At 33.4% G+C, this 13,936-nt stretch overlaps 1 protein-coding gene across 2 annotated transcripts; it reads right to left on the bottom strand.

Annotated features, from left to right (window-relative positions):
- Window positions 1-1,231: 1,231 nt before the first annotated feature.
- On the bottom strand, window positions 1,232-5,280 carry LOC131599458 (DNA repair protein recA homolog 3, mitochondrial-like). 2 transcript variants are annotated; one of them, XM_058871798.1, is made up of 8 exons: window positions 4,996-5,280; window positions 4,847-4,910; window positions 4,020-4,237; window positions 3,664-3,751; window positions 3,212-3,390; window positions 2,845-2,991; window positions 2,308-2,442; window positions 1,232-2,051 (listed from the first exon to the last, which is right to left on the bottom strand). In XM_058871798.1, exons 1-8 carry the CDS (start codon window positions 5,065-5,067, stop codon window positions 1,668-1,670), a joined length of 1,287 nt encoding a protein of 428 aa, XP_058727781.1. In that variant the 5' UTR covers window positions 5,068-5,280; the 3' UTR covers window positions 1,232-1,667. The 2 variants fall into 2 exon arrangements, with proteins under 2 accessions (XP_058727781.1, XP_058727783.1); XM_058871800.1 differs by having other exon boundaries at window positions 1,233-2,051; window positions 3,218-3,390.
- Window positions 5,281-13,936: the final 8,656 nt, after the last annotated feature.

Raw genomic sequence — 13,936 nt, 5'->3', positions numbered from 1 at the left:
TCGACCTATATATATATATATATATATATATATATATATATATAAGTGAACCTATTTAGCATTTGTTATATATATATATATATATATAGGGAGCATACCAAGTGAGAGCAATTTTTAAATGAGAGATGAGAGGAAGAAATATCAACCTTTGGATTCATCAAGAGAGAGAAATTAATAGTCTCATTAATGTGTTAACATTCTCTCTCTTGATGAATCAAATGGTTGATATTTCTTCCTCTCATCTCTCATTTAAAAATGCTCTCACTTGATATGCTCCCTATATATATATATATATATATATATATATATATATATATATATATATATATATATATATATATATATATATATATATATATATATATATATATATATATATATATATATATATATATATATATATATAGGGTAGCCTATTTAGCTTTTTTTTTCTAATAGTATATATGTATACATGAACCAACTTATTTAATATATCTCTAATATATATGAAAATATAGGCCGGCCTATAAGGCTTCATAGACTTTTTTTAATAGCCTAAGTCTGGCCTATTAAATAAAATAGACTTTTAAAATAACCTAAGTCTGACCTCTTTATTAAATAGGTCTGACCTGCTCTAGGCCTATGTAGGCTGGGTCGTAGGCCTCTGTAAGCCGGCCTGGCCTATTCCCAACCCTAATTGAGTATATGAGGCATATTGTATAATCCTTTCCAAAAAGAAAAGGCCATATTATAGCAGGGCTTAAATTATTATTTCTTGAAAAAACAATAAAATTTCGGTGTTAGAGCTCTCAACTCACTATAGCAGCTGCTGACGGATGTGACAATATGACAGAGTGGATTTCACCTTTCTGGTGTCCTAACTAAAATCTCATATAAATCTTCGTTCTCCGCCAATATTTCCGTCATAGATGAAAGATTAAATCAAAAACTCATTTCAAACGAGCTCGGATTAAGTTAGAATACCCCCTCGTCAGACTCTCATTTATGTTGTGCAGTCAATTTTTTTAATATAAATGATCTATTTTTCTAATATCAAATCACATTTATATATAAAAAGAAAAATATTCTCAAATATTTTCAAATATATATCTAAAATATTTCAAATAATAATATAAAACCAAAATATCAAAGTATTGACCATACAATTAATATTTCAAATTATCTATACTATTTAATCAAACCTAATTAATCAAATATGTACTTATATAAATTTGTGATTGAAAAAAATCCAAACTCAATCAAAATAGATTTTCTCCGTCAATTTCACAATTATAGATTTTGTTTTCATGCCTAGTTCAATCAAAAAGACACTGCGAAACATATATGCACCAACACTATAATTCAGCTTGTAGATTAGTTATCCTTATAAATAACTCTTGACCTAGCATTGACATTTAATTTCTAACTAGATAGTCACAAAACTTGATTCCTCCTCATCCACAAAACTTTGAAATGCCACATGACTCATGTCCATCATAAAAATTACCAAAAAAAACATCTAATTTACAAAGGCAATGTGCCACATGAATGTAAGGAATGCTGTTGATTCAAAATCCAAACAAGCATAGGAAGCACCAGTTGCATTTTAGATCCACCTTCATTTGAGTGCATTAATTGTGAGTCACGCTCTTGGGAGTGTGAAGAAAACTTTAAGGTTAAGCATAAATTCAAACTTCTGCCACAACAGTGGCTTCTTCATCGGTAGAATCGGATGATAAAAGTTCTTCCGGGACGTCTCCAACTATCAACTCCGAATCTGAAACTGCTTCCGTGTCAGCATTGAGAAGTTTTTCCCTCAGCTTTGTTGTTAATACTTGCACACCGTCACTGCTGATCAGGTGATTTTTTAGAGCTTCCTTGCCATGGAAATTCTTGCCATTATATTCGTAAAACGAACCGCTCTTTTTTATGAGTTTGTGTTTTATGCTCAACTCTATCACCTCTGCTTCTTTGCATATCCCCTTGCCAAACTCAAGCTCAAACTGTGCAGTTTTAAACGGAGGGGCGTGTTTGTTCTTCACAACTTTGACAAGAATCTGGCTTCCTAAAGTCTGCAAAATAAAAAACCAGAAATTAAGTTTTTATACCGTAAATTAGACTTGAATATATTCTTAGCAATATTAACACCCACAGATGCAAAAAATTTAGGTGATTGATAGTTGGCAAGAAAATATGCCGACAATGATGCAGTGCAACAGCACAATGACAGTACTATCGTATGCAATTGATAACTCTGCTAGAAACCATTATATAAGGCGTGGCAATACCAGAACATGCAATAGAGTAGCAATACTAGATGAACTGTACCTCTTCGCCCTTCTTGATAAACCCTACTCTTTTGATATTTAGCCTCACGGACGCATAGAACTTCAATGCATTACCACCACAAGTAACTTCAGTAGGCCCGGCGAAACCCCCAAACGTAGAAATCTTTGACCTTACCTGGAAAAGCATAGACAATAGTTCCCATAATTAGAAGATAAGGTTTTCCCTCAGATAAAGTGAAAACATCAAAATATTTCATCTTGTTTTAGGCCACTACCAGCAATGAAATTCATGTTTCTTAATATCCATATAATCATCCTCTACTAGAAAAAGCACTAAATTATACTACACAGGTAGAGCTTAAGCTTTTGATTCTAGAGTTCAAAATGTATACATTCACTATATTATCTTCAAACAAACAGAACAAAGCTAGAAGTAACTAAAGTTTAATATCCATGGCGAACAATCTAGTATTTATGTTTGCTATGGATGCTAACTGTTCTGGAAAAATAAAATTATATGCACAAATTAACCATGAAAAATTTTATTGACAGTGCAATTAGCAACTGTGGCTGATACCTGGTTTATAAAAATCAATATACACTGTGAAAGTGATAAGGAGTGGCACAGTTTCCGAAGAGCCTGACTCATCAGCCTAGCTTGCATTGCCATGTGAGCATCACCCATCTCACCGTCAAGCTCGCCTTTAGGAACAAGAGCAGCCACCTATGCGTGAAGACATGGAAAAAGTTAAGTGCATTTACTCAACTACGAGAAAAAAGAGGTGGTTAAGAACCTTAAAATTTTTAGATCACATATTTCAGGATCACGAGAAGTTATCAAACACATAATTTAAGGCACAAAAATTACAATGAAATCATCTCAGCAGCCACACGCGCGCACAAAAGGAATTATTAATTAAAAGATTAAAAAAGGAGTGTCTCACACTTACGCTATCGACGACAATTACATCAAGCGAACCACTCCGAATTAAGGTATCCACAAGGCTAAGTGCCTGCTCACCACAATCTGGCTGTGAGAGTAGCAAGTTCTCGGTATTTACGCCAATAGATTCGGCAAGTGACTTATCAAGTGCGTGCTCAGCATCAATAAAGGCACAATAGCCTGCATATACAAACTTACTAATTAATGGAGATTCTTATCAAGTTAACCGCAGTACCAAAAATACACAAGCCTGTTAGTCGTCTTATTAAACTAGTGGAGCACAAATCATTAGCAGAACAAATATGACTGGTTGCATAGCAATGATTACTACAATACTATTATGGACATATACACCATAGACAAGATGAGTTGAAATGCTAAATCTAATTCAACCAGAAGTATAAGCATTACAATCATCCGTAAAAAAAAAAAAAAGTAGCTTGTAAAGAATACCTCCTTGTTTTTGTGCCTCTGCAATCACATGCAAAGCAAGAGTTGTTTTCCCAGAAGCCTCTGGACCGAATATTTCCACAACACGTCCCTACAGACATAAGTTACATATAATAATAAGGAGATAGCATTAATTAACCAATTTTTTAAGGGATTAGATAAACTAATGAAACTGTAAATAAGCATATACATCTCCAAAGCAAATACACACAAAAATGTGGGAAGAAACTTAACAAACTGGGCCAAAAAAATTTAAAAAAATCCTTATCATCAGAGCAACTTATTCACTCTATTTAAAAAACAAAAAGGTACAATGTTGGTTCAGGTGCTACAAAAGGTAGTAATAGACATGAGGATACCTTTGGAAGACCATATATTCCTAGCGCTATATCAAGAGCAAAAGAACCCGTTGACACCACAGGTACATTTTTAGGTGAGACAGAACGACCAAGCCACATGATAGATCCCTTTCCAAATGTAGATGTGATCTGATCCATGGCTTGTTGTAATGCCAAATCTTTCTTAGACATGCTCTCGTCATTTGAGTCACTCCCATCTGATTTAGAGCGCTTCTTACCTTCCAGTATATGAAAATGAAAAAAAAGCCATTAACTTAAAATCAGCACAGACTATAAAAACAACCCAAATGATAAAATCATAAACACCTAATCCAATATTTGAGCTCAACATAACTAAAACTCACAAAACAAAACTAGCAAAATCAAAAGGATCTAAAATTTTAGTTCCAGTTTGGTTCACATAATACTAAAACCACAACAAATACCTAACAAATTCTAGATTAAACACAACAAAATCAATTAGCATCACTACCTCTGTAGCTCATATCACAAAGCTAAATTAGAGTCATTAGACCATTAAACCTAAACCACCATGAAATTCACTGCACCCACAAAGCCAGCTAAAGAATCACCATCACAGACATGCACACGACACAAACACAGACACTAGTAATAATTTATGCAAATGGAAGTGATTGAATGTAACTAATGTCTCGCTATCCGGTATTCACACTCTCGACACCGGACACACCTTCAATCGAAAATTATAACATCATATTACAGCAAGTTCAGCAACAGAAGAAACATCTTTTCAATGAAATCATTGTGACGTTCAGACAAATTGAAGCGAAAAACTAAAAAACCAAAGAAAGTGAAGTTTCAAAAACCTTTACTAGTTGAAAAGCTCAAATTTTGAGATGTGCCCACTACTCCATGTTTGAAACAAGAGCGCTGCAAGCAAAAGGGTCAATGAATCAGTCACTGTTCATACAAATAAATAACAAAAACGGCGATGTTCAAGGATGCTATGTACTACCGTCGGAAGACCGTGGTTGAAGAGAGAGCGGTTGAAGAGAAAAGTGTTGGCGTTTCGAAGTAACCTCGCCATGGAGTAGAAACTCACAAAAAATGGTTTTTTGTTTTTGTTCTATTGGAGTGTGGAACGTATAGAGAAGGAAGGTTTAATGTGTGTGTGGATTTTGATTTTGTGGAAGTTGCATGGAGTGGTGGAGCACGATTTTGAGTTTGCCGGATTGTTAGGGTTTATCTTCCCTCCATTTTCAATTTTCATCTGGACTGCAACACATTTTTCTCATTTTGATTTTGATATTTGGCTTAATTGCAAAATATACTTTATATGTAGTTTTATATATAATTAGGATTGCAATACATTTTCTCATTTTACAAAATATATATTTATTATTTTCTCTTTCCATATTTAATTACTTATTAATTTTAAAAAAAAAAATTTATCCACCTCCTTATGGGACTGACCTCCAGCGAAAACCCCAATTTACCCCTGCTTCAGAGATGTATCTCCGAAGTAATTTTTTTTTTGATTTTTTCAGACTTCGGAAATGCATCTCCGAAAACACCAAAAAATTGATGTTTTTGGAGATGTATTTCCGAAATGCATAAAAATTCAAAAAATACGTTGTTTTTAACAGTCAGGTATTATTTCGGAAGTGCATTTCCGAAATAATCTGTTCATATACCATTTTCCCTCCTTCACTATTTTATCATTTTTCTCCAAAACAAACCCAAACCCTCTCCAAAACTTCCATCAAAATCAATCTGTTTTTCGTCTCAAAATCAAGTTTCAAACCGTTGATCACGTTAAAAGGAGCATAGAAAGTTACAATTTGAGGTAAACATCTCTCATTTCATCCCCTATTTCACTACATTGATTGATGAATTCTATGAAGAAAACTGCGATGGTTCGGAAGTTCATTTATGAAATAAGTTACCTAACAAATTTCGGAAATGTACTTTCCGAAATCATGCCTGGCAGTAAAAAAACAGTTTTGGCCAATTTTGCTAATTTTTGCATATGTTAGGTATGGTGCATCCGGACAACATTGTCGACGATGACGTAGTAGTTCCGGAAGATGTCAACGTTAATAACGATTCGGTTAACGATGTTAAATCCATGATCGATGCGGTAGATGTACGACAACAATTTACAAATGATCGGAGCTTCGCTTGTCGTGAACAATTGCTTGATTGGGTTCGTAGCGAAGCTAGTAAACTTGGATTTGGCATTGTTATTTTAAGGTCCGACAATGGAAATAGTAGACGGAAAGCTTTTGTCGTTTTGAACTGCGATAGGGGTGGGAGGTATGTACCAACAAATCGATTGTTAAAACACGAAGACACGGGATCGAGAAAGTGTGGGTGTCCGTTTAAGTTGCGCGTGACTCGGAGGGTTGATGATTTGTGGCGTTTAAGCGTCATTTGTGGAATTCATAATCATGCCTTGGATGCCAAGCTACACGGGCATCCAACGGCGTGTCGGTTATCCCGCGAAGAGAAGAATGTTATTTTGGATTTATCGATAGTGAAAGTGGCGCCGAGAAACATACTTGCAGATTTGAAGCGAAAAAAACCGGATAGCGTTTCAAATATCAAGCAAGTATACAATGAACGGCACAATCTTAAAGTCTTGAAAATGGGCCCTCGGTCGGAAATGCAACAACTTTTGAAACTATTAGGCGATAACCAATACATGTCAAGCTTCCGAACGTGCGAGGACACAGTTACGGTGCATGACATTTTTTGGACTCATCCCGAAAGTATCAAATTGTTCAACACATTTCCAACCGTTCTTGTGATGGAATCGACGTACAAGACCAACAAGTATAGGCTTCCACTTCTAGAGATTGTCGGACCGTTTTTTTTTTGTAATGACCGGTGTGTGTCATTTTTTGTATGTATTGTCGTTTACCATGTAAAATCAAACCGATTCAATACATATATAATATAAGTATGTTTAATGTTGTCATTGTTTATGTTGTGTCACTTTTGTATGCATTTCTTATTGTTATCTCAAAACAGAATGCAATGCACAAAATGTGATTTTTCACCTCTGTTTCTGCATAATTCGGAAGTTCATTTCCGAAATATACATGTTTTCAGAATAATTTCGGAAGTTCATTTTCGAAACATCCACTGAATGCAAGATAAGGTTTGTTGGGCCATCATTACTCCAATGAGTCTATAAATACAACACACTCTTTTCTCGCGCGACACGCCGTTTGCGGAATTGATAACGTCGCTCAACACGCTATTGCAATATCCAGAAAATCAGAAGGTTGTCAAGCTTGAGTATCGCTGGCCATCGCTTACCGACGACGGAGACGTTGAGTTCATCCCATTCGAGGTAAAGAACGACGAAGATTTAGCGGTTTTGTGGACAACTTTTGACCGATTTTCTTCAAAGGGTCCGATCGAGTTGGATGCGAAACTTCAAAGATCGGGGGCCGACGTTATCAAAATGTTAACTCATCCTCACCTACCCGTGTTTAACAATATGTAACTTTAATCTTATGTAATGTGATCGATGTAATCTTCATCCTTTAAATAAATCGAATAGTTGTTGTTTGTTATTTTTCTTTTGTCTCAGACCTTATTTCGGAAGTACATTTCCGAATTCTTCAAAGGGGGGGTGAATTCGGAGATGCACTTCTGAATTCACCTATTTTCTGGAAAAAAAACAATATTTCGGATGTACATTTCTGAAATCAGTATTTTTCGTTAAAAAAAACATGTTTTCGGAAGTACATTTCCGAAAACACATTTTTTCTCATAAAATAAGTGACTTCGGAAATGCATTTCCGAAACTAAGGGCATTTTGGGGATTTTGCCAGGGGTGACCAAGAAAGTAGGGAGGTGGATAAAGAAATTTCCTAATTTTAACCATTAGATTGAGAAGAATCAATGGTCATGATGAGGAGTAAGTCTTAATAACTTACACTTGGAGTAAAAATATTCCTCCTCTTATAACATAGTATAGGGTAAAATACATATTGGTTTGATTTAATATTTATGGATTTATAATGTAAATTGTGACTTTTAATGGGTGTATGGATAAACACTATGACAATCAAATAATCGAGAGTGTAAGGTTTAAGGTTTAGAATAGTCTTTATTTGAGTCTAATCTATTCGTTAGAGTTTATAAGTTATGATTTATGGTCTAGAGGCTCTAAAATCTTCTTTGAGATAATTGTCTGAGTGTAAGGTTTATGGTTTAGAATAGTTTGTATGAGTCTGATATCTTTGTCACATTGGTTTAACGCCCTTTTAGATATGATGGATCGGCTCAATGCTTCCTCCTTTGCCTCCTCTCTCGCACCAAACTATGTGTTCTTGATCCATGTTTAGCGTGAAAGATTTGTTGATTTGGGAGAACCACGTATGGGAGGTTTTAGGCCTTGATGACACCAAACATTCATGATGTGATTTCCTTAGCTCCCGAGTATAGGGAACCTCGTCGAATCGATCCATCATGTTGTGTTTCATCCCCCCATTTGAATTGTTCGCCTCATACAGTCATTTTGTTTCTGACAGTTTTAGACTTCCTTTGAACGGACTCCATGAATTTTTTTAAAAGACCATTGATATCTTGGTCAGGGAGAATTTATTGCTCGTGTATGTTGGGGGTTCGCCATTAGATCAAAGATAAAACGAAAAATGTTTGGGGATGTTATCTACATACGACGTCAAATGATTTGGAATGATCCTTATCTTCAAGTATTGATGATTATTAGGATAGTGATAGTGATAACGTACTTTGGTACATCAATATTCTCTATTTGCAGCTAGCAATGGGATAGACCTATAAAAACTCTAACAATCAAGTAAGTGACTATTGTAAATGCGAGATTTAAGTTTTTAATAATGTGTACCTGAGTCAAATTCATTCGTTAGACTTTATAGCTAGGGTTTAAAATAATTTTTGTTTATTTAGGTCTTGTTATGCCGGTATTATTGTCCTATTTTAGGTACCTCGAGTAAATTTGGTCACGAAGGAGATTTGAGTAAAAAGAAGAAATAAATAAATATTTTGTGACAAGAAGAACACGTGGCGCCTGCCATATGGCACCTGCCACCACAACATGTGGCGCCTGCTACATCAAGGGTGTGGCGCCCACCACCACCATAATAAGTGGCGCCTGCCACATCAAGGGTGTGGCACCCACCACCCCACACATGGCGCCCACCACGAAGCTCGCGCTCTCCTGGATTTTCTCCTTCCACCCTTCGCTCTCTTCGCGTTCTCCATACATCCCGGGATCCTCTTTCAGCACAACTATCAGAGTGTTACAGATTTGTTTGAGACTTTTATGCAAGAAGCTGAGTATAAATTAGAATGCTCATCTTTAGAGAAGGGGTCCAAGTTTTTATTATGAATTAGGCATATATTTCACTCTATAAAATACCTGATTGTTCACATCGGACAACCGATATACCATTACTTTCAATTTTGAACTCTACTTATGTACTTGGATCAAAAATTTATTTAATCTTGTTGTTATTTTATTTTCGAAGTTTCTTCTGTTCAAGTTTCCGTAAGCATTTGCCTTATTTAATTTTCTGCACCTGTTTACTTTAAGTCTTAAATATTATTGCTTCTTTTATTTCTTTTGTCAATTAAGATTGTTACTGTTTTTGTTTCTAAGTTTAAGATATCATTATCATCACCACGTTAATGTTTCTATTCTACAAAAATAATAACAATAATACGAGTTTCATGACAATTATATCCGACTAAATTTCTAGAACCAGGGATGTGAGGACCGTCGTTTCGACGGGACACCGTAATTGAAACGGCGTAATTTCTCATTAATTAATTTTCTGGTTTTAGCTTTCAAATTTAATTAAAACAGTTTAACACGAGAGTGAGAACCAATTAAAGTTTAGTCCAATTAGACTTAGAGGATGAGGAATGAACTGGATAGTAAAACTAGGCATTGATCCTAAATACAGCGAGAGCGTTTTAGGTAACAATTAGGATTTAATAACTTTCTAAAAATACGCTTTTAACTAAAATGGGTTAACGATAGCAAAATTTCATGGTTAGGAGTGTGGCTTTATTCAATTAGACCGAGAGAGTGAGATTGAGTCTTTAAATTTGATTAATAATTAAGAAATATCTTTTTATGTTATTTTACATTTATCAGCTAGTTAAACTGCTAATTTTATCAAACAATTTAATTAGCTTATCAACTATCAGTCATCAGCTATAAGATAAAAATTATCATTCAACCGCTAATTTTACCAAACAAAACCTAAGACTCTATTTAGTAAGACCTTTTTTTAGCTTTGTACAACAATAAAAGACATTAGTCTTTTCTTCACGGGATTATAATTTATTTTACTAGCTTATATCTTTTGTTTTTACGCTATTTCAATTAGCGTTTTAGCTTATAGCTTATCATTTTTTCTTTCATTTTTACCCTTATTATTTTAACTAAAATCCACTATTATCCTTTATAATTTATTTTAATTTAAAATAAAAAACTATATATTAAATGTCTTTTATATCATTTTAATTATCAATTAATTAAACAGTTAATTTTACCAAATACTTCAATTAACTTATCAGTCATCAGCTATAAATTATAAGCTATCAGTTATCAGTCAAACTATAAGGTACTCCCTCCGTTTTTTATTATAAGTCGTTTTAGACTTTTCACACAGATTAAGAAAAATATTAATTGTTGTATGAAAATGAGAAATTATGAAGGTTTTTACAAAATTATTCTTCATTAATGACATGTGGAAGATAAATTTATATAATTGAAAGGAGAGAGAATAATAAATATTTAAGGATATAATAGGAAAAATAGCATTAATTATTCATTGGAATTATAAAACGACTTATATTTAAATACTTTTTTTTCCAAAACGACTTATAATAAAAAACGGAGGGAGTTTCAACTAGCTTATCGGCAAACCACTATTTTTATTAAATAGAGTCTAAGTATTTATTCTAATTCATATGATCTCTGAAATTTAAAAATAAACTCTCATAAATTTTATTTTTAAAATGGTCAGCCCGCTTGAATATTATTCAATAAAAGAATAAATATTAAAAAGATTGTATTTGACTGAATGTTATTAACACTAGTCATGATAAAAAAGAAACCGACGTTGTTATTAAGAAATTTAGTCAAGTAAAACTTATTCTATAAATTTCATGAAAATAGAAGTCCATCCTCAAAAGTACCCTCAATTATATTTATTGCTAAATAGTACTTAAAAACAAAATTCTAATTACTAAAAGTAGTGAATTGAGTTAAAAATTGCTTAGATTTTGAATTTAAAATTATGGATTTTTTTTAGAAAGTTTCTTTATTGATCTCCCTATGGGGAAAACCCCCAGCGAAAATCCAAAAATACCCCTACTTCGGAAATGCATTCCCGAAGTAATTTTTTTTCCAGATTTTTTCAAAATTCGGAAATGCATTTCCGAAAATATCAAATGGGGGGTGTTTTCGGAGATGCATTTCCGAAAACACCCATATTTTAGAGTTTCGGAAGTTAACTTCCGAAAAAAAAGCAGAACACCTCAATGAGCATAAACAAACAGAACCCAGATGCCAAAATCACTTTTTTTTCAACAAAATTGAAAGAAAATGGAGAATTTGAATCCAACTAAGCAACAAGCACTAAAAGGAACAAAACTTCATTGCTTTGAAGAAAGTGAAATTAGAGAGGTGAAGAGATTGAAAGATCTTAGAGATCTGTGAATTGATTAATCGTAGAGAAATTCCATGTGAATTGTGATTGATTCCATTATTATTGCTACCATTATCTTGTTACTTTAGGAGTTGCAGAGAATAAAAAGCAAAGTGAGTATGAAACACGCTCACAACCAAAGAAACAAACAAAGGAGAAACCTGTATTTTTTTAGGAAATGAATTTCCGAAACACTAAAAAATGGGGTATTTCGGAAATACATCTCCGAAAACATTTTTTTTCTTAAAAAAATTATTTTCGGAAATGCATCTCCGAAATAACTCATTTTTAGGTGTTTCGGTAATGCATTTCCGAAATATAGGGGCATTTTGGGTTTTTCGCCGCGGGTGACCAAGAAGATAGAGAGGTCAATAAAGAAATTCTTTTTTTTTTATTATAGTCCATATTGGAAGTAGTATCTATTTTTGAAAGAAAAAGGGTATATTCTCATACCCCTTACAATATCACAAACAAAGAGGAAATCAATTCAGACAACAACAAAAAAATGGAAATCAATTGCAAGATGTTTCCTTTGAGAATGAAAAATATAAATAAAAATGATTAGCTCACTGGCATGTTCTCCGTAATGTTGGGTATAATAATGCAAGTGTTATTGAAAGCGAGACACCCAGGGCCGGCCCTGGGCCAGGGCAAGCAGGCCCACAGCCCAGGGCCTCAAAAAAAATGGGACCTCAATTTGGGAAGTCTAATTAAAAATTTATAATACAGTAACTATAAAATATATATTTATGACCGTAAACTATAGACAAGTTATTGCTTATGGCCCAGCGGTTAAGACTACAATTTGGTATTTTAATGTCACCAGTTCGATACCTTGTACTACCATATCTTTAATTATCATTTTCTTTCATTGCAGCCACATTGCATCGGTGGTAAATAAAAGTAACAATTAATTTCTCTTAAATTTTAATTATAAACTTTTTTTATACAATCAATTAAAATTGCAATTTTTAATATACTCATTTTAGTATAAATTTTAGGAATTACTATATGTTATAATTAAATTTATTTTACTATAAATTTTATAAATTATTTATATGTTACAATTAAATATTTAAAAGTTTATGATACAATTAACTTATTTATTATATGATGAAATCAAATTCATTATCATTTGTGTTTTGATTTATTATTTTTTTAATCATAGAAATACGTTTCTTATCAGTCATAATTTCTTACCAGTCAGATAAACCTGCGAATTAGAGTCAAGACGTTGTTTAAGCTTACTTCTACATCTTTTAGTCATATGATTTGGTTTTTCGCAACTGAAGTAAGAAAAAATATCATTTTCATTTCTTTGAGACGGTGTTCGTTGTCTACCAATTTTGATCTTATCTTCGGAATTTTTTTCGAGTAAAAAATTAATTTTTATTAGGGGTCTATTTTTATATTTGCCCTGGGCCTCTAAAAAGTCGGGACCGGCCCTGGAGACACCAAGCTACATTACAAGTTGTTTTTGACAACTTTTTTTATCGAAAAATTTCATTCAACGCACAAAATAACACATCTTAACATCTTATGGGATCATCTATTATATTCTTTATCATAAAGATTTTTACATTAAACTGAAAAAAGCATTTGAATGAGATAATAAGCGATCTCTTAATTTTGAATTTAATTCCGCAAACCGGAACAACAACAGATCAAGAGCAATTGAATGAGATAATAAGCGACATCTTTCAATTTAACCAAAAATTTAAAACTAAATACGTCGAGTTGCCTTAAATATTGACCACCTCCTCTTATTTAAAGGATAAAAAGTTGTATCATAAAGTGCAATGGATTCAATTCCAACCCTAGACACACACGGGGTTAAATTATATTCTTTATCATAAAGATATATAAATCGGACCCCAGAGTACTTGAATGAGATGATAAATAATCTCTTAAAAGCTTCACTTTACCATCCATTGCACTTGAATGAGATAATAAACAATATCTTCCAACTCAACTAGAGATTCTGACCCTGGACACACAAGAGGGTTAAATTACATTTTTTATTATAAAGTTTTAATAAATCGGACTCTGAAAGTACTTGAATGAGATGATAAATGATCTCTTACAGCTTCACTTTACCATCCATTGCACTTAAATGAGATAATAAGCGATCTCTTCCAACTTAACTAGAGATTCCAACTTAACTAGAGATTCCGACCCTGGGCACATAGGAGTAGGGGTGGCAAAACAGGTCGCCCGTCCCGCCTAAAACCCGCC

The sequence above is a fragment of the Vicia villosa genome, linkage group LG4, assembly GCF_029867415.1.
Source record: "Vicia villosa cultivar HV-30 ecotype Madison, WI linkage group LG4, Vvil1.0, whole genome shotgun sequence".
NCBI lineage: Eukaryota > Viridiplantae > Streptophyta > Magnoliopsida > Fabales > Fabaceae > Vicia > Vicia villosa.
Note: the sequence above shows the minus strand (reverse complement) of the source record. Positions and strands in the feature narration are given on the sequence as shown.